The following is a 24910-nucleotide window of genomic DNA, read 5'->3' as shown; positions in this document are numbered from 1 at the left end:
GCTATAGGCGGTTCCCAAGCACAAAAGTAAAGTTTTGACTCCCCCACCACCAATCAATCACACTCCACGGCTAGCCTAATCCTCGGGTACCGTCCATACCAACATCAATCCTGGGGGAGTTTTGTTTCCAATTATCTTTTCGATTTGAGCATGGAACTAGGAATTCCAATTACCGGCCCCTTTCTCGTGAATGATAGTGAATAAGCACATATCGAGGATAACACACCTAGCATGGAAGATGCCAATAGCCCCCTGTCACCACATGAGCGGTTCGAGCATGCAAAACAGATTATTTCTTGAAGATTTAGAGAGTGGCACATGCAAATTTACTTGGAACGGCAGGTCGATACCGCACATAGGTAGGTATGGTGGACTCATATGGCACAACTTTGGGTTTATGGAAGTGGATGCACAAGCAGTATTCCCGCTTAGTACAAGTGAAGGCTAGCAAAAGACTGGGAAGTGACCAACTAGAGAGCGACAATAGTCATCAAAATGCATTGAGATTAACTAACATTGAGTGCAAGCATGAGTAGGACATAAATCACCAAGAACATGAATATCATAGAGGCTATGTTGATTTTGTTTCAACTACATGTGTGAACATGCGCCAAGTCAAGCCACTTGAAACATTCAAAGGAGGATGCCATCCTATCATACTACATCATAGTCATCTCAACATTCCTGTTGGCAACCAAGACGAACCATTATAAGCTCCTAGCTAATTAAGCATGGCATCAGCAACTATGATCTCTAAGTTTTCATTGCAAACATGTTTCTCTCACAACAAAGCTGAATCAGGCATGGTGAGCTAGTCGTATTTACAAAAACAAAATAGATCGAGTTCATACGAGCTTTTCCAGGCTCAGTCACTTCATCATATATCGTCATTATTGCCTTTCACTTGCACGACCGAACGATGTGAACAATAATAAGAGTGCTCGTGCATTGGACTACGCTGGAATCTGCAGGCAAACACAAAGGAGAAGACAAAGTAATATGGCTCTTTGAAAGCTAAACACGTATGCATGCAAGAGCCACTAAACATTGTAACCAATATCTTGTACCTTGACCCAAAGAAAAAGAAAACTATTTACACAGGAAAGCTCCCAACAAGAAAAAGAAGAAAAGGAAAATCTTTTTGGGTTTTCTCAAACTAGACAGACACACGAAAAGAAAACGAGATAAAGAAAATAAACTAGCATGGATGATACAGTGGCAAAGTGTGAACACCGGCTTAACAAAGTGAAAGCATAAGCAAGAATGTAAAGTCGGTGAGAACACGTACTCCCCCAAGCTCAGGCTTTTGGCCTAACTTGGTCTGCTCCCATGGAGGGAAATAACCAGCTCCGGGGTACTCCGGAGTGGACTGAGGATGCCATTGCTGTGTGAGCTCCTCTGGCTCCCACTGATAAACTGGCGTATGGTACTCGACTGGTGGCTCGGGCACGGGCACCTGTGGTTGGGCCAAGCCGCAATATGCGTAGATGTCCGAGGGCATAATATTGTACCTGCCTGCATGAAGATTGAACAAAGAAGGAGCAGGCAAGGTAATAGTCTCACGAGTACCCTGACTAAATACCAGGTTATAAATCATCCTTCTACTTATATCTCTATCAAGAAAGTCATGGCAAACCATGCTATCGTAATCTAGATATCTCTCGGGAAGAAGAACCTCTTCTTCCTCCTCTAGTCTAATGGGTATCTCAAAGTCTCTAGCAAGACGGGTAGCATAGATACCTCCAGAGACAACACCTTTAGAACGGTTCAGGTTCAACCGTTGAGCTACTATAGCGCCCAAGCTATAAGTTTTATCGCTATAAAGGGCTCCGCGCAAGACCGCAAGATCTGGGGAACTAAGTGACCCGGCTTTCCCATGACCAATCAAACATTTTCCCACAAATAGTGAGAAGTACCAAAGCACGGGAAAATGAATGCTAGCAGCTCTAGCGCAAGACACTCCTCTCTCCTCTCCTACAGCAATTGTACCAATGAAAGCTTCCAAGTCCCGTGGACGAGGTTCATGAATATCCCCAACGTAAGCTAATTTGCAAACATTGCAAAAATCCTGGAGTGACATGCGCTGGGGGATATCATAAAGTTTAAACTCAACCATAGGAGGATTCTTCCTCGGATAGAAGTTAAATCTTTGTACGAAGATATTAGTGAGGAGGAGGTACTTCAACGAAGGCGGTAAGGCCTGCGTTTTCCACCAAGTGATAAAAGTACTCATAAATTCCAGCGGCGCGTAAGGACACGTTGCTTGGCCACTCGCACGCTCGAACTTCTGCGACTCGAGGGACCAAATACTTGGGCTTCTTCTCACTCCCATCATCCTTGGGTCACGGCTTGATGAGCCTCTTAAGAACCTACTCTTCTTTTCCCTTTTCTATCTCTGAAAATTTCTGAAATTTTTAGTGACTCAAAGGAAAGGTGAACAAGGTTCAACTAAACTCGTAGCAACTACTCCCACAAGTGCCTAGAGGCCATATTACGCATCAAAACTACTTGGGACCAGCTAGAATTAGCATGCAAAGCTCAAAAACATGGTCACCAAGGCAACAAAAATACGCGGAGTATAAGGCACTAGAGCAAAAACTAATTGGACCAATGGAGGAGTCACTTACCAAGGAGTAATTTCCCCAAAACAGTTCGGAGAACGGTGCTTTGAGCAAACAGATCGAAAATCCCAGCAAGAGGAGCAAGAACGCGGGTTTGAGCTGCAAAACGATTTTTTCTGGAGGTAGGAGAACCAGATGAGAGCAAGAATGAGTGGAGGGGGTGCCTGTGGGCCCCACAAGCCTGGGTGGGGCGGCCAGGGGGTGCCCGCGCCCCTAGGGATTGTGGCCCACTGGTGTGGCCCCTAGACAGACTCTTTGTCCAAGTATTTTTCAAAAAATCCAGAAAAAATCATACTTGATTTTCACAGCATTCGGAGAACTTTTATTTTTGGGGTACTTTTCCACCGGACGCTAAAACAGAAAAAAGGGAAAACTAAACTAAATCTATCATTTTTCTTCTAAGCAACCGAAAGTGAAAGCTTGGAACAGAGGTTTGTGACTTCTCGATTCATCCATCTCATGGTCATCAAAAGAAATCCGTCAATGGGGTTGATCAAAAGCCCTTGACAAAACTTCTTGAGTCGCAAAAGAGAACGGAGAATTTTCGAATAGTCACTAGGTCACCTCAATGGGGATATGTATCTCCCCAACAAGCAAATCATACTTCATCTTGACACGAGGAATAGGGCATTCAAAGCTCCCAATAAGAACCGATGAAGTCTTTTCGATAGCATTGATGCAATGTACTCGATATTGTTTCTTCGGAAAGTGCACCTTATGCTCATTAACGTTGACATGGAAAGTGACATTGCCTTTGTTGCAATCTATAACAGCCCGTGCAGTGTTTAAAAGGGTCTCCCGAGGATGACAGCCATGGCATCGTCCTCGGGAATATCCAAGATAACAAAGTCTGTTAAGATAGTGGTGTTAGAAACCACAACAGGCACATCCTCGCAAATGCTGATAGGGAAAGCAGTTGATTTGTTGGCCATTTGCAGAGAAATTTCAGTGGGTGTCAACTTATCCAGTTCAAGCCTACGATAAAGAGATAGAGGGATAACACTAACACGGGCTCCAAGGTCGCATAACGCAGTTCTAACGTAGTTGCCTTTAATGGAGCAAGGTATAGTCGGCACACTGGGATCACCTAGTTTCTTAGGAGTTCCACCCTTGAAAGTGTAGTTAGCGAGCATGGTGGAAATCTCAACCTCAGGTATCCTCCTCTTATTAGTCACAATATCTTTCATGTACCTAGAATACGGAGACATTTTGAGCATAACTGTCAGACGCATCTGCAGAAAGACAGGTCTGATCATTTCAACGAACCGCTCAAAATCCTCATCATCCTTTTTCTTGGGTGGTTTGGGAGGAAAGGGCATGGGTTTCTGAACCCATGGTTCCCTTTCGTTACCAAGCTTCCTAGCAGTGAAGTCATTCTTATCGTATCTCTTAGTCTTAGGCTGTGGGTTATCAAGATCAACACTAGGTTCAATCTCCACATCCTTTTCATTGCTAGGCTGAGCATCTTCATGAACATCACTATTGATATTATCATTAGGCTCATGTTCATCACCAGATTGTGTTTCAGCATCAGAGATAGGGGCATCGTTTGGACTCTCAGGGGTAGCAGCAACAGGGTTGCTAGCGTGCAGGTTCCTATCATCTTTCTTCTTCTTTCTAGGATGACTAGGTGCATTAGTGCTAACTCCTTGAGAATCTTGTTCAATTCTCTTTGGATGACCCTCAGGATACAGAGGTTCCTGGGTCATTCTACCGCCTCTAGTACCGACTCTAACGGAATTGTCATTCAACTCATTGAGCAAGTCATTTTGAGCTTTAAGTACTTGTTCTACCTGAGTAGTAACCATAGAGGCATGCTTACTCAGAAGCTTAAGATCATTGACATTTATGTCCACACAAGCACTTAAATGACTAAGCATACGAGCATTCTTTTCCAATTGTCTGCTAACATAATCATTGAAACTCTGTTGTTTGGCAACAAAGTTATCAAATTCATCCATGCATAAACTAGCAGGTTTATCAAAAGGAAGATCACTCTCATCAAACCTACACAGAGAATTCACTTCTACTACCTGTATCGGGTTATCGAGACCATGGATCTCTTTGATAGGCGGTAGATTTTTGACATCTTCAGATTTAATGCCTTTCTCTCGCATACATTTCTTGGCTTCTTGCATATCTTCCGGACTGAGGAATAGAATACCTCTTTTCTTCGGAGTTGTCTTAGGAGGTGGTTCAGGAATAGTCCAAGCATTCTCATTGCACAAGATGTTATTCAGTAGAAACTCAGCTTGTTCTACGGTTCGTTCCCTAAAAACACAACCAGCACAACTATCTAGGTGGTCTTTGGAAGCATCGGCAAGTCCATTATAGAATATATCAAGTATTTCATTCTTCTCAAGAGGGTGATCAGGCAAAGCATTCAGTAGCTAGATGAGCCTCCCCCAAGCTTGTGGGAGACTCTCTTCTTCAGCTTGAGCAAAGTTGTATATTTCCTGCAAGGCAGCTTGCTTCTTATGGGCAGGGAAATATTTTTCAGAGAAATAATAGACCATGTCCTGGGGGCTATGTACACATCCAGGAGAAAGAGAAGTGAACCAGGTCTTAGCATCATCCTTTAGCGAGAAAGGAAACAGCTTGAGGATATAGTAGTGGCGGATCTTTTCCTCACTAGTGAATAGGGTGGCTATATCGTGCAGTTTGGTAAGATGGGCTACAACCATTTCAGACTTGTAACCGTGAAAAGGATCAGATTCGACTAGAGTGATTAACTCAGGGTCGAGAGAGAATTCATAATCCTTATCGGTCACAAAGATAGGCGAAGTAGCAAACTTCGGGTCGTATTTCATCCTAGCGTTCAGAGATTTTTCTTTCCACTTGCGCAGAAGTTTCTCAACATCATAGCTATCCTTACATGCAAGAAAATCCTCACCTATCTCTCCCTCCATAACATAGCGCGTATCAGGCATAGTAGCAGGTTCTACTTCAATAGTATCAGCAGTTTCAGAAGTATCATCACATCTAGCAGCAACTCTAGCAATATGTGCATCAAGGAATGCACCTACTGGCAAAGCAGTATCAGGCATAGTATCAAGCATAGCATCATCAGGCATACTATCAAGCATAGCATCATCAGGCATAGTATCAAGCATAGCATCATCAGGCATAGGCGACATATCAAGATTTCTAGCAGGAGGTGAAGTCGCAAACTTACTCAAAACTGAAGGTGAATCAAGTGCAGAGCTAGATGGCACTTCCTTACCTCTCCTCGTAGTGGAAGGCAAGATTTTAGTTCTTGGATCTTTCGGGTTCCTCATAGTGATCAGCAGACGTAAATCCCAAGTGACTTAGAGAATATAGCTGTGCTTCCCCAGCAACGGCGCCAAAAAAAGCCTTGATGTCCCACAAGCGTATGGGATCGCAGCAGTTTTCGAGGGTAGAGTATCCAACCCAAATTTGTTGGTTTGCCAAAGAAGAAGCGGAAGAATATTCTCAAGTATTAGCAGCTGAGTTTGTCAGATTCAACAACACCTGAATGATTAGTGTCTGCAAGCAAAGTATCAGTAGCAAAGTAGCATGATAGCAAAGGTGCGAGAAACAGAACTGTTGACGGCAGACTATTCCTAACTGTTGTATCGATGGCGCCAGTGCTGCACATGAGCGAGTAACTATTCTTCCCTGACAACAGTGTCGAAAAAGATCTTGCAACAAGTAACAGCAAAGTAGCAAGGAACAGCAGTAGCAGCAGAGTAACATCAGTAGCAGCAAAGTAATAGCAGTAGCGGCAAAGTGGGCCAATCCCTTTTGTAGCAAGGGACAAGCCAGGACAAAGTAACGTAGCGAGGACCAGTAGTAAAATACTCGTAGGCAGTGGATCGGTGATGGATGAGTATGAAGAATGTGATTCATCATGTAACAGCTATAACACGGAGAGATATGTAACTAGCCCCCGTTCATCAATCTAATGTAGGCATGTATTCCGTATGTAGTCATACGTGCTTAAGGAAAAGAACTTGCATGACATCTATTGTCCATCCCTCCCGTGGCAGCGGGGTCCTAATGGAAACTACGGGATATTAAGGTTCTCCTTTTAATAAAGAACCGGACCAACGCATTAACACGCGGTGAATACATGAACTCCTCATACTATGGTCATCTCCGGGAGTGGTTCCGGCTATTGTCACTCCGGGGTTGTCGGGTCATAACACATAGTAGGTGACTACAACTTGCAAGATAGGATCTAAAACACACATATATTGGCGACAACATAATAGGTTCAGATCTGAAATCATGGCACTCGGGCCCTAGTGACAAGCATTAAGCATAGCCAAGTAGTAGCAACATCAATCTAGAACATAGTGGATACTAGGGATCAATCCCCGTCAAGAACTAACTTGATTACATGATAGATCTCATCCAACTCATCACCGTCCAGCAAGCCTACGATGAGATTACTCACGAACGATGAAGAGCATCATGGAATTGTCGATGGAGAAAGGTTGATGATGACGATGGCGACGATTTCCCCTCTCCGGAGCCCGAAACGGACTCCAGATCTGCCCTCGAGATGAAGAACAGGATGTGGCGGCGCCTCCGTATCGCAAAGCGCGATGAAACCTTCTCTCTGATATTTTTCCGGGCGAAACGGAAGATATAGAGCTGAGTTTGGGGGCGGTGGTGCCACGTGGGCCCCATAAGCCTGCACGGCGCAGCCTAGCGGGGTGGTCGCGGCCTGTGGGCTTGTGGCCCACTGGCACGCCCCCTCCGGTGGATCTTTGCGCAGGTATTTATCTTTTATTCCAAAAAAATCTCCGTAAATTTTCAGGACATTCCTAGAACTTTTATTTCTGCACAAAAACAACACCATGGCAATTCTGCTGAAAACAGCGTCAGTCCGGGTTAGTTCCATTCAAATCATGCAAATTAGAGTCCAAAACAAGGGCAAAAGAGTTCGGAAAAGTAGATACGACGGAGACGTATCAGTCATCGGGTTGCTCATGTTGGTTGGTGACATCTAGATGTCTCGTGTTAGAATAGGAGGGTCATGGTTTTTGTGTAGCTTCCCGTCGATGGGGAAGTCCTTGACTCGCTTAAAGCAGGTGATCTTCACTCGCAGGGGGTCTTCATCCTTGAGAATGTTTAAGTTTGTCAACGTAGGCTTCTCGTCGAGATCTTCTGCTTGAGTATGTTGCCTAGTTATGTTCTTTATTCGTATTCGACCATTTGTCTTCGTTGTCATGGACGCATGTTCCCGGCGTGTCTTCGGATGCTTGGTCTTCTAGCCTCTTCGTAGCTACTTGTGAAAAAATCTAGGTTGAGTCTCGTCCCTAAGACTAAGTTTAGAGACTCGGAGTTTAAAATGGGTTCTACCACCTAGGGAAAATTTTGAGGGATTCCTAGATGAGCTGGCTATCCAAAAATATAGACCAGTCATCCAATCCCCAAGGTCTGAGGTTTGGCAAGTGGGGTGAACCACCTTTGGCGGGGGTTTCACCATGATCGAGTTAGGACTCACGTCCTTGATTGGACCAAAAAGGGGATCTTTAATTTCTCTTGATGGTCAAAGGCTTCATTGTGCTTTAATGTTGATGCTTCTTGACATGGTCTAGCTGATGTAGCCGGCAGAGGAGTGGTGGTTGACTTCTATTGCTTATTCTTCATCGTCGTGGTTTCCCAACCATAGTGGTTTTTCATCTTCCTTGGGCAAGATTGTCTTTTGCTGCTTGGAGAGTGCTTCAAGGAGTCCACTTCTTCAAGGTAAAACCTTACGCTTGAGAAGAATGGCAATAGATGTTTCTCGAGCTTATCCAAATATGACTAAGGTGTTCCTTTCTCGCAATTGGTAAAGAAGTATGTCATCCATGAGGACAACAACATATTCACCCAAGTATCACATAAACACAGTGCTCATGGGATATGTGGGAGGAGAGGGCATTTTTCAGATGGTCACTTGTCCAGGGGGTTTGTGGTCCAATGTAATCTAGTTCTTTGTGTCCACCTTCCTTATGGACATGATTGGTGGTGGTCGAGGTGGAGTATTGGCCATAGTCTAATGACTTAGATCCAAGACCTATGGTCATAATCCGACCTTATTATTGCTCGGTAGAGCTTCAGGGTTTCAAGGAGCTTAGGATGTGAGTGAACATCTATCATCTTATCCTTGAGCATAGTTCTTAGATGCCAATAGTCCTACCTATTTCTCCAAACAGAATCATCCAATATCATCAAAAGTACCATCTCATATAATTCAACACCAACATCACTTATTCCATTCAAATCCAATATTTGAGACAAGGACTAAACCAAAATATCATATGTATGATATAGGTAGCTCATATATATCACTATGTAAAAAATCCTTGGGAAAGCATACAAGCCGCTAAGCTCGATTATGATGCTACAAATCCAAGTGCTCTACTAACCTATCCAAGGTCTAAGGTACTGCAACTCTATGCTAAGGAAATACATAATATACCAATCCAAGATCTTGTTTCCTTCCTACGAAGACAATCAAGTAGTCCTTAAATGCCATGACCCATTACTCCTACAAATCCAGTATCAATGGGGCTCTACATAATCTCCTAGAGTTCCTTTAATCCACATGTCATTGCAAGGACTATTATCATAGTATATCCACAAACTTCCAATATCATGACCAGGTAAACTCCAAGGTCCAGCTTACATAGATCCTTAAATCAAATCTCACAACTCCAATTTGTTTCCTATCTTACCATCCACGAGAAACATGGTATCAAGATTAAGATCATCACACTAAATTCAAATTATTGCAAACCATGTAGTCTTTCTTAACACCAACACTCTATTAGGATCACCTATTTAACTCCAAATCTCATGTACGACGAGAATTTCTACTTGTTCCTGCAAGTTGTAATTGTAACCTCGTCAATCCACTAATATTACTTGACAAAGTCAATTTATTATACCACCAAGAGTTTTTGCTTGTGATCCCAGTTGTCCTACTAAATCCAATATACTCAAGCGAGAATCCAGTCATGCTACTCTATCAACTTTGATCCACCAAGTTCATCTTTCAACATAAGGGTCTTACAATCCACCAAGGGATCTTAGCTACATCCTCAAGACATAGTCACATCAAATCATTGTCTACAAGTCGTATATCCTTGGAACGGTCCTTCCTATGGCATCAAGGTTTTCGTGCTAGCTCAAGAATGAAGGATACATGTTCACTATATCAATTGTTAAATAATGAACCCAGTGCTTAGCAGGGGCTATTGAAGCTCAACAGGTGCTCTGGCAAACACGTGTATTAAACTCGTGACTAGGGGTTTGAGCTGGGGTAGCTTGTGAGGTCTAGATTGGTCTAGGTGGGGTTTCCAATCTTGAGGGAAAAGCATAACTCTATGGGGTTGCGTCTGGTTTAGCACGTTGTAGTCGAAGTCTTCAGTGCTAGTTGTGTGTCCAGGTCGATCCTTGGTGCATCGTGTCTTGCTGGTCTTCAGTTGACGAGATGGGGGAGAGGGAAAGTAGCATAGAGGTGAGTGCCTAATGGGGTGGCGTTGTGCAAGTGTAATCAAACAAGTGCCAAAAAGTCCAAACACAAACATCAAGATGAGGTAGGTGATATAGTCACATACTAATTGCTAGGACAAAAGTGCGACTTATATCAAAGAACAAATAAGAAGAAAAAAACAAGCAACACACAACATGGTTCCATTCGAACCATCACACGGACTCGACTTCGCATAAGGGATACACGACTCATCCTACCCTAGGGGTTCTTGGACTCAATAGTCGTGCTTGCTTCGTGTCTTGGAGAGAAAGACTTCAAGTCTTCTGGTTCTTCCTCGGGTGTTGCTACATTTCTTGTAGTTGTTCGTTGAAACGATCTGTGTTGATCCTGAAGAATCTTTGACGGCTTCTCTGTAGTAAGGTGACGGCGAAGGTGGTTCCTTATGGTTTCCATTGACTTGGTCTTAAGTTGTCTTCTTAAACATGACAATGCCTTTTGCCTTCTAAGTCGTCAAGGGTTCCGGGTAGGAAATCCTTTATGTAATGACATCAACAAGTCATGGTAGAGGTCCATCCTATCGGTTATGTTGATGAAAACATCAACACCAAGAGCGGGGGATGAAGAGAACCGTTTTCCTTCTCACTGTGGTGAGGCGGACCAAATGGCGGGGTTTGCATCCAGCGGTGCTTGTTGATACAACAACAGTAAGGTCAGGGTTGCTCCATCGGCGATGTATTTCATGATCTTTGCATATCTTGTGCCTTGATAATTGTAGGCCAAGGTTGTATCATCCTCGGGCAGTGTCGAGAGTGTCACCATCTTTGAGGTCTTAATGTCCTCATTCCTCAAGAAGATACCTTTTGTTGATATCGTCTTGTTCTTTGTCGCCAAGCTTGTGTTCAGGAAATGCGAGTGAATGCCTAGCATGGTGGCTTGCTTCCAAGTTACCCACGATGATTTCAAGGAATCTAGTGGTCATGGGCATAAGGGTGCTAGAGACCGTTTGCAAGTTTGAAAAAGCAGATGAGGAATGAGGAGAGTCAATAGAATAAGGGTTGAAGTGCTATGGCAAAAACATTCGCTTTCTTTGAAAATTACAGATATGTGAGAAATATAGGGGTTTTGTAAGTGATTTTGAAGGGTATGTAAAATAGTTTTGTCCTAACTAACATCCATGCTAACTAAGGGCTTCCTATAGTCAGGATGACTCTCATACCAGCTCTGTGGGGACCCCGACTCATAAGTCGTGATCACGGAAGGTACGTGCACAGTGATCCGAGATACCAATGCTCACTGAACACACAGAAACTGAATAAAAAGTGTCTTACACCCGTTACGTACCATTTTACTCAAATATGGCCTTTAAGGCCAAGTTTCCCTAAACTCGCAGCAGAAATATTCAACGATAGCGTAGACCCGTGCCATCTGCCTTAACCCTACATGCATTCTGACTCGAAAACATCCTAGCTCGCATGTACATCACCAAGGTTCTCTTCACAATGTCATGTCTTTCATGTATGGCCAATAAAATAACCTGTGGCAAGCCAGTGAGTACTTTGAATGTACTCGCAAGCAACCCATATTTGGAATGAGGCTATAACAATGCCTGATATAGCACTGAGTAGGTGAGTTGAAGAAAACTAATTTTTGGTGCAATGACATGATCAATCAACTTGTAAAAGCATGCATCAACAGGTTCCAGATATCCATATGAACAAGTTATAGATATCAACATAAGCAGGGGGTTGAACATCTCATGTTCAGTCCGCATGTCAAGTCATCCGACTTCGCTCGAGTATCATCTTTTTCACTCAAACACACACACACACACACCAAGTCTGTAACAATGTACATAGCCCAAGAGCAGTCATCCAACTATCCTTGACCGTAGACACAGCTCTTTGAATAGTTTTACACTCTGCAGAGGTTGCACACTTTACCCACAAGACTCGGGGATGTTCTGTGTCATCCATGACTCGGGGTATATTACCTACCCGAGGTAAGCACCCGAACAATGTATTTCCCTTAATAACACTAAACAAAGAGTCCACTCCTTGGTACATGAATATCATGATGTACATCATACGAGACTCGCTCTAGATCATAGCATCGAAGAGGAGACACAAAGGTGTACCCGGTGTCTGTAAAAACAGCCCATGGTCGCCCTACCACGCACGACCTCGTATCGAGAGTGACTACACCACTCCAGCCAATAGTAATGCGGGCTCTCTGCTAGCATCGACCAAAGTAATCAACAAAGCCACTTCCCATATATGGGTAGCATGGTCGTACATGTAAGGTTGGAGTAATGATCGGAACTTAAATCAATCCATTTCTGAAAACAACACACTCACTCACCTCGGTACACCAGTCCTTTCTCAATTGGTTACCTAGCTCAACACCATCTCCCTCTCGCATTAGTGGCACCTTCGGGGTTTTTAAAAATTCTTGAAATCATTTCTGTCTCCGACGCCATGCAATTTCTCACCCCATCCGCGTAGCAACTACTAGCATCCTATCTACTTCCCACCCGCACAACCGTCGTAGGAAGGTAGGGTCATGCACGATGCAAGTATCAATGAGGAAAGTAACCAAAGTAACCCACCATGATGGTCATGATTCAATGTAAGAGAATGAAGTGTTATATGCCATGCATAAAAATGGTTTCTTAGACATGGAGAAGGGTTTCTTGCCTAGTTCAGCAAAGTCTCCGAGGTCTTCACAAGCTTCTGGTCCAACTCCGAGCACTCCGTCTACTTTGTCAACTACCGTCGGAAACAACCACAATAAGAAACACCACAAACAGAGAGATAAAAGTGCTCTAAAATAGGAGTTCTATTTTTATAGGACACCTCTGGCTATAAGAAAAATAACCAAAGGGCTGGGTTCCAATGGATCTAGATCAACCAGGATTTACCAAAGGTGGAAATGGAGGGATTACCACACTTACAAGAAGACAACAGAAAATATTTCCTAAAAATGAGTGCAGGCACTCATTAAATAGGGCAAGATTTTCGAAGAATTTAGGAAATGCCATCATTGGATTTGGAGTTGGGATGAATTTCCTAATAATTTCTTAATACGAAATAAATGGAAAATAGGGCTATTTATTTGGTCCAACCAAAATATAGCTTAGGAAAAATGTTAACCCTAGCAAGATAAATAGGGCATGATGTTTAGAGCCTCTAGAAATTTGAATCACTCCATTTGGAGTTGATTTGGATGCTCTAGGAATTTTTACAAAGTGGCTTTGAATAATTCAAATTTGAAGTTTTAATTTGAATAGTAGGGAAAAGTTTTTTGGGGAAATATGCGATGCACATGTTCGGATTGGATATGATTTCAGAATCCATTAGGAATTTGAATCATCAAATTTGGAGTTAAAATGAATTTAATAAGAATTATTTCATCTCTCTCATAAAAGAAAAATGGCAAAGAGTCATACCAAATGGGTCAAAATAACGCCCTGGGCGTGGAATAGGTAATGGGTCGGCCGAGTGGCTTAGCCACGCGCGCAGGGCTATGTCAATGGCGCATTCCTTGGAGTACGCCTTCGCTAGTGGGAAGGCGTACACAGCCAAGTCGTGTTCACTTAAAAACGTCGGGCATGGCTTGGTGCCCCTTATAGGAGGACCACGCCTAACATGCCCTCCTTCCTCCTTCCGTTCTAACAGGGACGGGGATGGGAGGCAGAGCCGAGCGGTGTCGGCTCTTGATGTGGTGGCTCCGGCTACCTCCGGCGAGGTTGTGCATGTCGGCGAGCTCCAGGGTCTGCGTCGCACCCAACTAGGCGATGTCTTCCCATGTTGAAGGGCCGTGGCGGCGGCGGCTCGGGATGTTCGCGGGAAGTCATCGGGACGCCGTGGCTTCGGGCATGAGGTCAATCCTGCGAGAAAAATAGGCGACGAAGGGCCTTCAAGGAGGCTAAGGGGGCTCCAAGCTGGTGAGAGGAAGATATGGAGCACGGGGGATCTCGAATTAGAGCAGAGCCCAAGGCGGGCAATGTCGGATGTGTTTGCAAGGGCAAGGGAGGCACCGCGGTGCTCAAGGGGTCTCTAGGAGAGGTTTTTAACACGGGAACACTTGAGGGGGCTTCGGTCCGCTTCAGATGCTCTTGGGCGCGGCGAGCACACACATTAAAGCGCTCTTGGACCCTTGCTGACATCGGGGAGAGGCGTGGGAGGTCGAGGGTTGCTTGGCGCGCTGGGTGCTCTGCGAGTGGCGGATGCAAGCTACAGAACAACGACAAGTGTCACATCATCATTGTTGCATGCCAACAGCATGGTCACCACGCCAAGGCATGTCCAGGACCACTTTTTGGTCGGGAAACATTGTCTAGTGTGTGAGGCACGCATGCAGGAGAGCATTGGACAGGTTTGAGATGATGAGGGGTTGGGTAGAAGTGGTTTCTACTGGAAGTAAGTTTCCAACAGCTAACTTGGGGCTTAGAAAAAGGGGGTTTACTAGAGGGCATTTGGAAGAATACCTTGTCTTATGGCCATGGGCATAGGCGGACTATATGTAGACCAAAATATAGTCCTCAGAGAGAAGTGTAGAGTGTACTTGCAATTCAATGCCATATTTGGTGCCAAAACTTAGGTTTAGTCGTTTAGATGAACTCCTCATTATTTACATGTGAGCATGCTATCCTTGGGTTGTGATTGAGGCATTAGAATGCAAATGATATTGTGGGAGAGTTTGGGGACAATAATTTGTATAGAACAGAAGGAGAGGGGGGAGAAGGGCATGCCAATGTTGTCCAAACAACAATATTGGAGGGTTTTACCCATCAATGATTGTTCCGTGGCCAATAGAGAGTTACTAGAGGTAAAAATAGGGTTAAAACATAATGTGATAAAAAGTTGGAGGCAACAGAAATCTTGTTGGGTCAACTTTGCTTGTCCACAAGCTTATGGCTGAAGGTGTTTGTTGTTGTCCTAGGGAATCTAGGGGTATCCAATGGCCTCCAGGTTTATGAGCGGTAAATGGTGAGACAAATTGGTCCTCATCACGAATTTTCAGATTATTTGATGAAAGTTTCCAATGTAATTACTATAAACCCTAGAAATGGGCACAAATGGTTTTGCTTAGATCTAGTCATGCAATTCTATTCTCCTTAAAGCAACAATTGGTGTGGTGACATCATTTGGTGATTAGATAATGCCCAAAAAGTTTGGGACTCATTGAAGAAACTTGATAATGCAGAATTTTCCAATTCTAGAAATGAGCAAAAATGGGTTTTGGTGAAATTTGGACAACTAGATCTGTTCTCCTGGATGCTCCACTTGGGGTGGATGCACTATTAAATGATTAGAACACGTCCACAAAGTTTGAGAACAATTAGAGACACTTGGCAATGTAAAGTTTCTCAAGTTTCAATCCATACGGAGAGGGTTTTGGAATATTATGATGAATGAAAATAATTAGGATTGATGTGAAACTTGGCAAGGTCGTCACATATATCATGTGTGACTTGCTAGAGTGTTCTTGGAATTATTTAAGAATATTTCTTATAGAAATATTTCAAATACTTGAAATGGGAAGAAAGGGTTTTGGAGTGTTTTGTTCAATATTTTGAACATGGCCATGTGTTGAAACTCTAATATATGTAAAATAGATGTACATTGAGTTTCCCTAAATTTTCTTAAATATTTTCAAAGCATAACAATATTTTTCCCTTATAAAAAAACATTTCTAGCCTCAGAAAAAGTTATTTAAATAAAATAGGATAATAACTTTAAACAAAATATTTTTGGGGTTTTGGGAAGTCTTTTTTATAATAGAATGGAAATAAAATATTTGGGGCCAAACACGTTCCCTAATTGGAGGACTTATAGTACGAACCTCGATTGAGGGGGTTTTGAAAGCTTCAATTATATAAATGCATTTTAGGTGAAAAAAATATTTTGTAAAAATAGTTTGATGTCCTATAAGCATGGCATGGTCATTGTGCAAAGATTTGGATCAAGGAGATGAGTCTAGACAGAGCGGGTATTTTTGAGAATTTAAAACCCAAACAAGCACAGAAGTAATGGCAATCAAGTCAAGCACCGTAAGCACACAAAAGTTTTAATTGGTCCTAATTTTTGAGCTATGTTGACTTAGTCAGGAGAACACATGGTGTGACAACACATTAGCGCATGTGATAGTTATGCCATCCGACACGAGTACGACAATTGGAGCATTTGGGAAACTTAATACATCGCAAATGATGTGGTAGGACCAAATGTGTGTGATAGTCTCCTTATCATACACGCTTTACAATCATGAACTATTTGTGATTGGTGGACATTTTAAACTTTGCATCACATAATAGCGTGTGCGATGGTAATGCAATCCTAGACAAGTAGCAAGAAATTCGGCAAAACAGAAATGAATCAACTTTTCATGAAAACTTTGACACTCATGTTAATACCTACAAATATAAGCTAACGATATTGAAATAGATCATATGCAAAATATGGACGAAAGAATTCTACGTGACCTTTATAAAAAAGACAAAACGAGTGCCAGAAATTTGGTGAGACAGAAGTGAATCAACGTTTCACAAAAAAGTCGTCACTCATGTCAATACCAGCGAATATAAGCCAACGATACAAGAATATATCCTAGCCAAAATTTGGACAAAAAATCGACATGACCATTTCTAAAAAGAGGACATAAAAAGTGCCCAAAATTCATCAAAATGGAAATGAATAGGCATTTCATGAAAAGATTGGCCTCGTGTCATTACCTACAAATATAAGCCAACATAGATCTTAGAAAAAAAAACATTGGCGCTCATATCTAAACTACTCGTATGTACCCTAAGCATAAATAACACTAAGACACACTACTCAAATTTAACCTACGCAAAATATCAATCAAAGTATGTAATTATATTTACCATAGGCACAAATAAGAGTAAGAAATATTGGCACGTATTTCTAAACTACTCATATTACCCTAGGCACAAATCTAACTATACCAGAGAGGTGGCGTTCGAAGATGACACGAGGCCTCAGATGTTCGTGGAGGAGGAGGACATGGCAACAGGGCTAGCCAACGGGGAGGAGATCGCTCGCGGTGGTTACGAGATGCCTCCTATATTGGAGGAGGAGGTCATGCCCGTGGTGTGGACTATCACGGCAACGAAGAGGTCCTCAATGTCGAGGAGGGAAGCGGTGACGAGGCGGGCGTGATTTGGGGGCGGGGCGGGGGCAAGGGATTTGAGTGCGAAATGATTTTGGGGGACATTGAACCGCACACGCATCATGGGCAAGGCAGTGACGGGAATTGTATGTCACCCGCCATCCGAAAGTGGGTAAAGCGGTGGCAGGCCCCGCCTAACGCATGCCACTCCCAAGTCACTAGTCCGTCGACTCTCATGTACACCATTGTACGTGCATTTTCTAAATCATTTTAACTTCAAACTTTTATGTGATTAGTAGATCCAAAGCCTCGTGATGAAATTTGAGCTTTTTTGAGTTGATTTTCCAATTTGAATGCATTAATTGTATTTTCAGCAATAACTTAAAATGGCAGAACCCTCTTCGGTACAAAACAACGCGCAAACAAGCATCGAAAGGGATAGAACTTTGCATGCCATCTTCATTGGACACATGTAGGGCCTGGAAAACATTTGAGAGTGTTACGACAAATATTTGATGCATCTTGTGTACAAACCGAACAGTCTCCCACCAAGTGTAAGGGTATCCAAAGAACCGCTTTACACACACAACTCATTTTTTAAAATTATTTCAACTTTTAACCTTTTCCATGAGTAATAGACACTATTCGAAGCACCATTTCCAAAAATTGCCACTTCTTGAGTTGGTTTAATATTTTCGCGGCATTAGTTGACTTTTCGGCAACTAAAAGGAGCAAAAAACTTTGAGCATGCAAAGGAACTCGCGAAGGGATGAAACTAGGCATGATGTCTTCATTTGACACATGTAATGTGTGATAAAAAAATTGATAATGTTAGCACAAAAACTTGATGCACGTGTACAAAGTGTACACTCTCCCTCGAATTAGCGGACAAACCAGCTATTCTTGGTTTAGTAAATACAATATCCGTATGAATTTTTGCACTCCCTTCAAATTTGAGACTACTCTAGATTTTCTTGGAAATGTTTGGACCTAACTTATGTGTGCCTCGTGGCTATCAGTGCTTGTCAGAGTAAACTTCTAGATATTTAGAATAAAAACTCATGCAGGTTACCAAAATTTGTCTGTTGCGGGCATAAGTTTCGCCCGCCATTGTTGCGTGATAAGCCAATGGGGGCTGGTCTTGTGCGCCCTCCACTTGTAGTTTTCATCATGCTGCAAAATTTGGAAGAGTTTACCTATGACGGGTATGTAAATCTGCCTACCACTGGTCTGCTGATTACAGTGATGGATCTTATTTGTTACCCGCCACTCCACTTTTCCAAAATAGCATTGGCGGTTATTGACCATGCCCGCTACTAATTTGAGGCCACCTATAAGCCGTTTCCAATAGTGTATAGCTCTATGAATTATCTGGGAATTTTGGAAATTCTGTGTGCAAAAGTTTCAAACCCTAGTATTTACTGATTTCTGTAGATCATGAGATATTTTATTCATGATCATGGGTTGGAAGTCTTATATATGAAGAGTATATGTCTCCTGAAATTCTCTAATTTTTTCCACATATCTTTGATACAAAAAAAATGTTTTTAACATATTAAAGACCATATATAGCTTCAAGAAAATCCAAGAAAACAAAATATATACTACCTTTGGAAATATATCTTTTGTCGTTTTGGGATGTGCTATAACTAATAGGATCCAAACATAGCCTTTCAAAGTATTTATAGCACATAAAAGCAAGTACGTTTGGTTATGTCTTTGATTTGAAGGTTTTTGGAAATCGGATTTTGGAAAATAGATGAGCAAACTAGTTTGTGGACCAATGCGGGACAATGTTGGATGGCATAGTTCGCCCGAACAACTCAATCCCAAGTTTACACACAATTTGACGGCGCGCATTGGTGTCCCATCATTTGTAAGGTGTTTCTACTTGCTAATTTATTTTAAATAATACATTTTTTTAATATATTTGAAAAAATTGTGTAGTTTCAAAAAAATTCAAAACTAATACACCATCGGCCTAGCCAAAGCCGACTAGATCTAGTCGGCCTAGCCAAAGCCGACTGGATCCAGTCGGCCTAGCCGAAGCTATTGACCTTGGCTAGGCCGATAGACCTCTCGGTCATACTAACCAGCCTAGCCGTGATCAATTAGTACTAATCGGCCTACTGATGATCAATTAATACTAATTGATGTTGACAAAGCCGATAGATGCAAAAAAATTTACATAACTAACATTTTCTGATGACAAAATAGCCTTTGATTTTTTGCATAATAGATCTGGCTACTATATGAGGCGGCAAGAATTGTTTTCCACCATAATTTATCGCTCCTGATTTTCGGTGAGCAGTTCGATACATACACTCGGATTATCTAGGCTCCTGACTTCCAAGAGGCCAGATAACCCGGTGTATGTATCGAACTGCTCACAGGAAGTCAGAAACGGTAAATTATGGCGGAAATAATTCTTGTCGCTTGATCCACTAGTCGGACCTGTCACATGGGAAATTAGAGGGCTATTTTGTCATCAGAAAATGTTAGTTACGTAAAAAAAATGCATGCACCTATTGGTTTTGTCAACACCAATTACTATTAATTGATAACGAGTAAGCCGATTAGTACTAACTGGTCACGGCTAGGCCGATTAGTACCAACTAGACAGGGCCGAGAGGCCTATCGGCCTAGCTGAGGCACATGGACTAATCGGCTTCGGCTAGGTCGGCTTTGGCTACGTCGACGGTGTATTAGTTTTGAATTCTTTTAAAAATCCACAATATTTTTCAAATTTATTAAAAAAATGTATTATTAAAAAAATAGCTTTTTACTTGGGGGAAATGCCAAATGGTCCTGAAACACAATTATATGGAACTCTATTGACCCTCTTGAGGTACTTATTCTAAAGAAAAGACTCTTCAGATACTTCAAACCGTAATGAAATTATTTGGTGAAATCCAATGTGAATCTTTTTGGAACTTTTGAGGACTTGGACCTTAAGACATCAGACGTTCTTTTCCCGAAAATCCTTAAGACTCATCATACCCGAGCTGTCACGATGCTGAAATTTATACATTAGTAGGCTCAATAACTCTTCTGATTTGCCTTTTACTCCTATATAAAATTAGATGTTGCCCCTCGTGTTGCTGTGAAAAATATGATAGACATGTGCATAAATAGGTGCTAAAAACTAAAACTATTGCAGAAATAAATTTAGGATTGCTCTCTGATTATATTTTAAAAACAAAAACATCATATGAAGCATTTAACAAAATGTTGTATGAAAATAGAACTATTGGATTGAAGTAAACAGGGTGTCATTGGAAACAAAATGTGTAATTGGATCTATACATATTTGTTCGAAACAAAATGTGTAATTGGATCTATACATATTTGTTCGAAGCGTACAATTTAGAGCAACTCCAATGGGGCGACCCATTTCGTTCGCCATCGTCTATTTGGATTGGCGCAGACACAAAAGGCGGCCCAACGCGCTGACCCAAACGGACGCATGTCCGGTTTTCGTCTGCGGGCGACCCATTTTCGGCCCATTTTTAAGCCGGATTTGCGTCGGCACGGACACGCGACGGACGCGCGCACGGTCGGCTTCTCTTCCTCCGGGCCCGCTGGTCGAAGGCACATTGGCCTCCCCACATCCAACCCTCGCCCGCCTCCTTCGTCGCCGACATCGCCGCCCATTTTTCTGATGACTCTGCCAACTGTCGGCGCCTCCATATCCACCCAGCAACACCGCCCACTCCCACGTCGCCTGTCGCTGCCGCCGTCTTGCCGCCGGGGAGCCAACTGCTTCCCACTCCCCCCCCACCACACAGCCCGCCGGGGAGCCGCCTCACCGCCCGGTCAGATCCTCACCGGCACGTTCGTCGAACACCGACACGGCAGCTAGCTGGTCCGTGCGCGCCACGACTCCCTTCGTCGACCGTCTTCTTTGTCGACGCGTGCAAGATGTTCGACAGTTTGCCAAGGTTCAAAATGGACTCCGCCGACGAGTTCTTTTTTCACAATTTCCTTTGCGACTCCGACGATTCGTCGTCCGATGACGAGGAGGAGGTATTGGCTGCCGTGTTGGTCCATCACCAGCTCAACAGCCAGCGGCCGTTGTTCTGTGGCTTCATTCCGGGCCACCTTCTAGTGTTGAATCGCAATCGAGAGAGCGGGCATTTCCTTCTTTGGAAGGACTACTTTGATACAACAAACCCGTTGTTCAAGCATCATAAATTCCGCCGCCGTTTCTGTATGAGTAGGCATCTTTTCAACTGTATTAGAGAGGGGGTGGTCGGCTATGATGACTATTTCGAGTGCAAAGAGGATGTCGTTGGCAAGATAGGTTTTTCCTCTTATCAGAAATGCACTGTCGCCATCTGAATGCTTGCATACGGAGTGTCGGTGATCTTATTGACGAGTACGTCTGAATGAGCGAGTCTACTTGCCTAGAGTCCATGTATAAGTTCTGCAAGGCTGTTATTGTTGTGTTTGGCCCTGAGTACTTGAGAGAGCCGACTGCAGAAGATACAGCCCGTTTGTTGGCGATGAATGCCAGCAGGGGTTTCCCAGGGATGCTTGGTAGCATAGACTGCATGCACTGGGAGTGGAAGAACTGCCTTCTGCTTGGCAAGGGCAGTATAAGGGCCATGCCAAGGCTTGCACCGTCATACTAGAGATCGTTGCGTCTGAAGATATCTAAAGCGGGCACTCTTTCTTTGGCATGGTCGGATCACACAATGATATCAACGTGCTTCAGCGCTCGTCGGTGTTTGTTAGGCTTGCCGAAGGCAAAAACCCACCGGTGAACTTTACTGTCAACGGCCACAACTACGACAAATGATACTACCTGGGTGACGGTATCTATCCTCAGTGGACCATTATTGTCAAGAAAATTTTCCCAACCCTGTCGGAGAGAAGAGGAAAAGATTTTCCCAAGAGCAAGAGGGTGCTAGGAAGGATGTCGAGCGTGCCTTTGGTGTTTTGCAATCTCGATGGGGGCATTGTTCGGTATCCTGCTAATACCTGGAGCACGTAGAAACTGTAGGAGATGATGACTGCTTGTGTGATCATGCATAATATGATCGTAGAAGACGAGCGCTCGAAATGTCTGTACGATCAAGGGTTTCAGTTTGAGGGTGAGAATGTTGTGCCTGAGCATGAAGGAGCGGCAACGTTTGAACAGTTCACCCAATTTCATCAAGACATGCGTGATTGGGAAACTCACGTGCAACTGCAAAATGATTTGGTTGAGCATATGTGGGCTCATGTTGGCAACCAATAGATTTATCTTCTTTTATTCGTTTGCAAAACTATGTGCGAACTATGTGAGACATTTTTACTTTTATTCAGCTTGTAATAACTATGTTATTTTTGGTTCAAGTTATGTTATTTCGTTCAAACTATGAAAATCATGCAAAATAGGGCGGCCACGCCGGCACATACAGATCGACGCGTTGGACGTGCTGCCAACCCATATCTAAAACAGGGCGGACGCCGGGCGAGCGGCCGACCCAAACGGATAAAAAACGGATGAAATCGTTGTCCGTTTGGGTCGGCCCGTTGGAGTTGCTCTTATATAATGTTTATGCCCACAAAAAAATAGTAAAACAACGGATAGATTAGTGCACAAATTATAACTTATGACCACATGCATGACTTGATGATGTGTCATGGTTACATGAAGAGAAAAAATAAATACTATGACACATGCATGACTCGATGATGTGGCATAGTTGCATGAGGAGGAAAAATAGGTAGTGGTTTGCAACTACTCCCTCCCTTATATTTAGGAACGTAGGGAGTATTTAAGAATAAAAAATAAGAAATAAGGGTATGAAATAAAAAAAAACAGAGATGTGAAGCCTACTTTATTTACTCCACGAGCATATTACAGGCGGAAAAATGAATGAAATATCGATGAGCCACCTACTACATCCTATTGGCAGCCGGGATACGGTTGACTAGTAGCTCTCAGAATTTAACTGGCGATATGAATATGATTCCTTGGACAATATGGCGCCACGTGTGTTGCAGACCACCGTCCACTTGCTTGTGCCACGTGATGATATCATCCATCGCCTCCCACCGCGCAGTCCGGTGCTCCGGAGAAGAGAAGGCGCGAGGTTCGCCGGAGAGGAGAGGACGAACTGCTGCCGGCGGCAACCGCACGTCGGTAAACTGCTTATACCTAATGTGTTGCTTCACTTGAAACGAAAGCAGTTTGCACCTAATTAAGATATCGTCTTCCTGTCCCTTTCGTCGCTGGGCAGCAATTGATTGATTGATTGGTTCCGGTGTGTTCGACGGCGCCGGCCAGCCGCATCCATGCTAGCTCACCCGGGCGGGGTCGGGGTGGTCCGGGCGTCGGTGGCCAGGGAGCCACTCTTCTCCTTCGGCGTCATCGCCGACGTCCAGTACGCCGACATTCCGGACGGTCGCTCCTTCCTTGGCGTGCCTCGGTACTATCGCCACAGCATCACCGTGCTCCAGAGAGCGGTCCGCAGCTGGAACAGCCACAAGGCCGGCGTCAAGTTCTGCGTCAACTTTGGGGACATCGTCGACGGGTTCTGCCCCAAGGACCGGTCGCTCTCCGCCGTGCAGGCGGTCGTGGCAGAGTTCGACCGGTTCCACGGCGGCCCGGCGTACCACATGCTCGGCAACCACTGTCTGTACAACCTCCCAAGGAGCGAGCTGGTGTCCGTGCTGCGGATGCCTGGGCGCGCCTACTACGACTTCTCGCCGTGGCCGGGGTACAGGTTCGTGGTCCTTGACGCGTACGACTTCAGTGCCGTCGGCTGGCCGCGCGACCACCCTGTGGCGGCGGCGGCCAGGAGGTTCCTGGAGGAAAGGAACCCGAACTCGGATAAAAACAGCCCGACGGGGCTGGCCGGGGAGGACCGGCGGTTTGTGATGTTCAACGGCGGCGTGGGCGAGAAGCAGCTGCGGTGGCTGGACAGCGTCCTGCGGGACGCATCGCGGCGCGGGGAGACCGTGGTGGTGTGCAGCCACCTGCCTCTCCACCCCGGCGCGGCGTCCCCGGCGGGGCTTATGTGGAACTACGAGGAGGCGCTGGCAGTGGTACACCGGCACGGGTGCGTCGCGGCGTGCCTCGCGGGGCACGACCACAAGGGCGGGTACGCCGTGGACGCGTGCGGTGTGCACCACCGCACCCTGGAGGCTGCGCTCGAGTGCCCGCCGGGCACCGACGCGTTTGGCCACGTCAATGTGTTCCCCGGCAGGCTGTCGCTCGTCGGATCCGGCAGGATGGCGAGCACCGACATGCCGCTCGTCCTCCCTCGGTTGAGCTAGCTGATGCTGATGCTTGCAGCTGATGCTTGCTCCACCCGATCCACGGGCTCCCCCGGTGTACTGTGTAGCCACTAGCTCGCAGCATTTACTGCGATAGCTGTCTGTGTGTAACGATTCACCATCTCAAACTGATCCGGCTCAATTTGGAAATGTTGCTTAGAACTGACAAAATGTCTGTAAATGTGTCCTAAAGGCATCACGAACATTCATCCCCAAATCGGACACCTTCGCGAACTAGGGACCAGTCGACCGAAAGTAATACAGGAGCCACGTAGCCGCATCTACTATCTACTACCGTTGTAAGAGCAACTCCAACAAGCGATCCATTTCATCCGTCACCGTCCGTTTAAGTATGCATGAATAAAAGTGATGACCCAACACGCGGATTCATTGTCAAAACGCGTCCGCTTCGCTTCCACAACTATCATTTTCGGCT

General features: G+C 44.3%; 1 protein-coding gene across 2 annotated transcripts; it reads left to right on the top strand.

Annotated features, from left to right (window-relative positions):
• The first annotated feature begins 23005 nt into the window (after positions 1–23005).
• LOC123407893 (manganese-dependent ADP-ribose/CDP-alcohol diphosphatase-like) lies at positions 23006–24640 on the top strand. 2 transcript variants are annotated; one of them, XM_045101134.1, is made up of 2 exons: positions 23006–23334; positions 23436–24640. In XM_045101134.1, the coding sequence occupies exon 2, from the start codon at positions 23491–23493 to the stop codon at positions 24472–24474; it is 984 nt and encodes a 327-aa protein (XP_044957069.1). In that variant the 5' UTR covers positions 23006–23334; positions 23436–23490; the 3' UTR covers positions 24475–24640. The 2 variants fall into 2 exon arrangements, with proteins under 2 accessions (XP_044957069.1, XP_044957068.1); XM_045101133.1 differs by having other exon boundaries at positions 23006–23338.
• Positions 24641–24910: the final 270 nt, after the last annotated feature.

The sequence above is a fragment of the Hordeum vulgare genome, chromosome 7H, assembly GCF_904849725.1.
Source record: "Hordeum vulgare subsp. vulgare chromosome 7H, MorexV3_pseudomolecules_assembly, whole genome shotgun sequence".
Lineage (NCBI taxonomy): Eukaryota > Viridiplantae > Streptophyta > Magnoliopsida > Poales > Poaceae > Hordeum > Hordeum vulgare.
Note: the sequence above shows the minus strand (reverse complement) of the source record. Positions and strands in the feature narration are given on the sequence as shown.

Coding starts and splice junctions, on each gene's coding strand:
- LOC123407893 (XM_045101134.1), top strand. CDS start 23,491: ATGCTAGCTCACCCGGGCGGGGTCGGGGTGGTCCGGGCGTCGGTGGCC.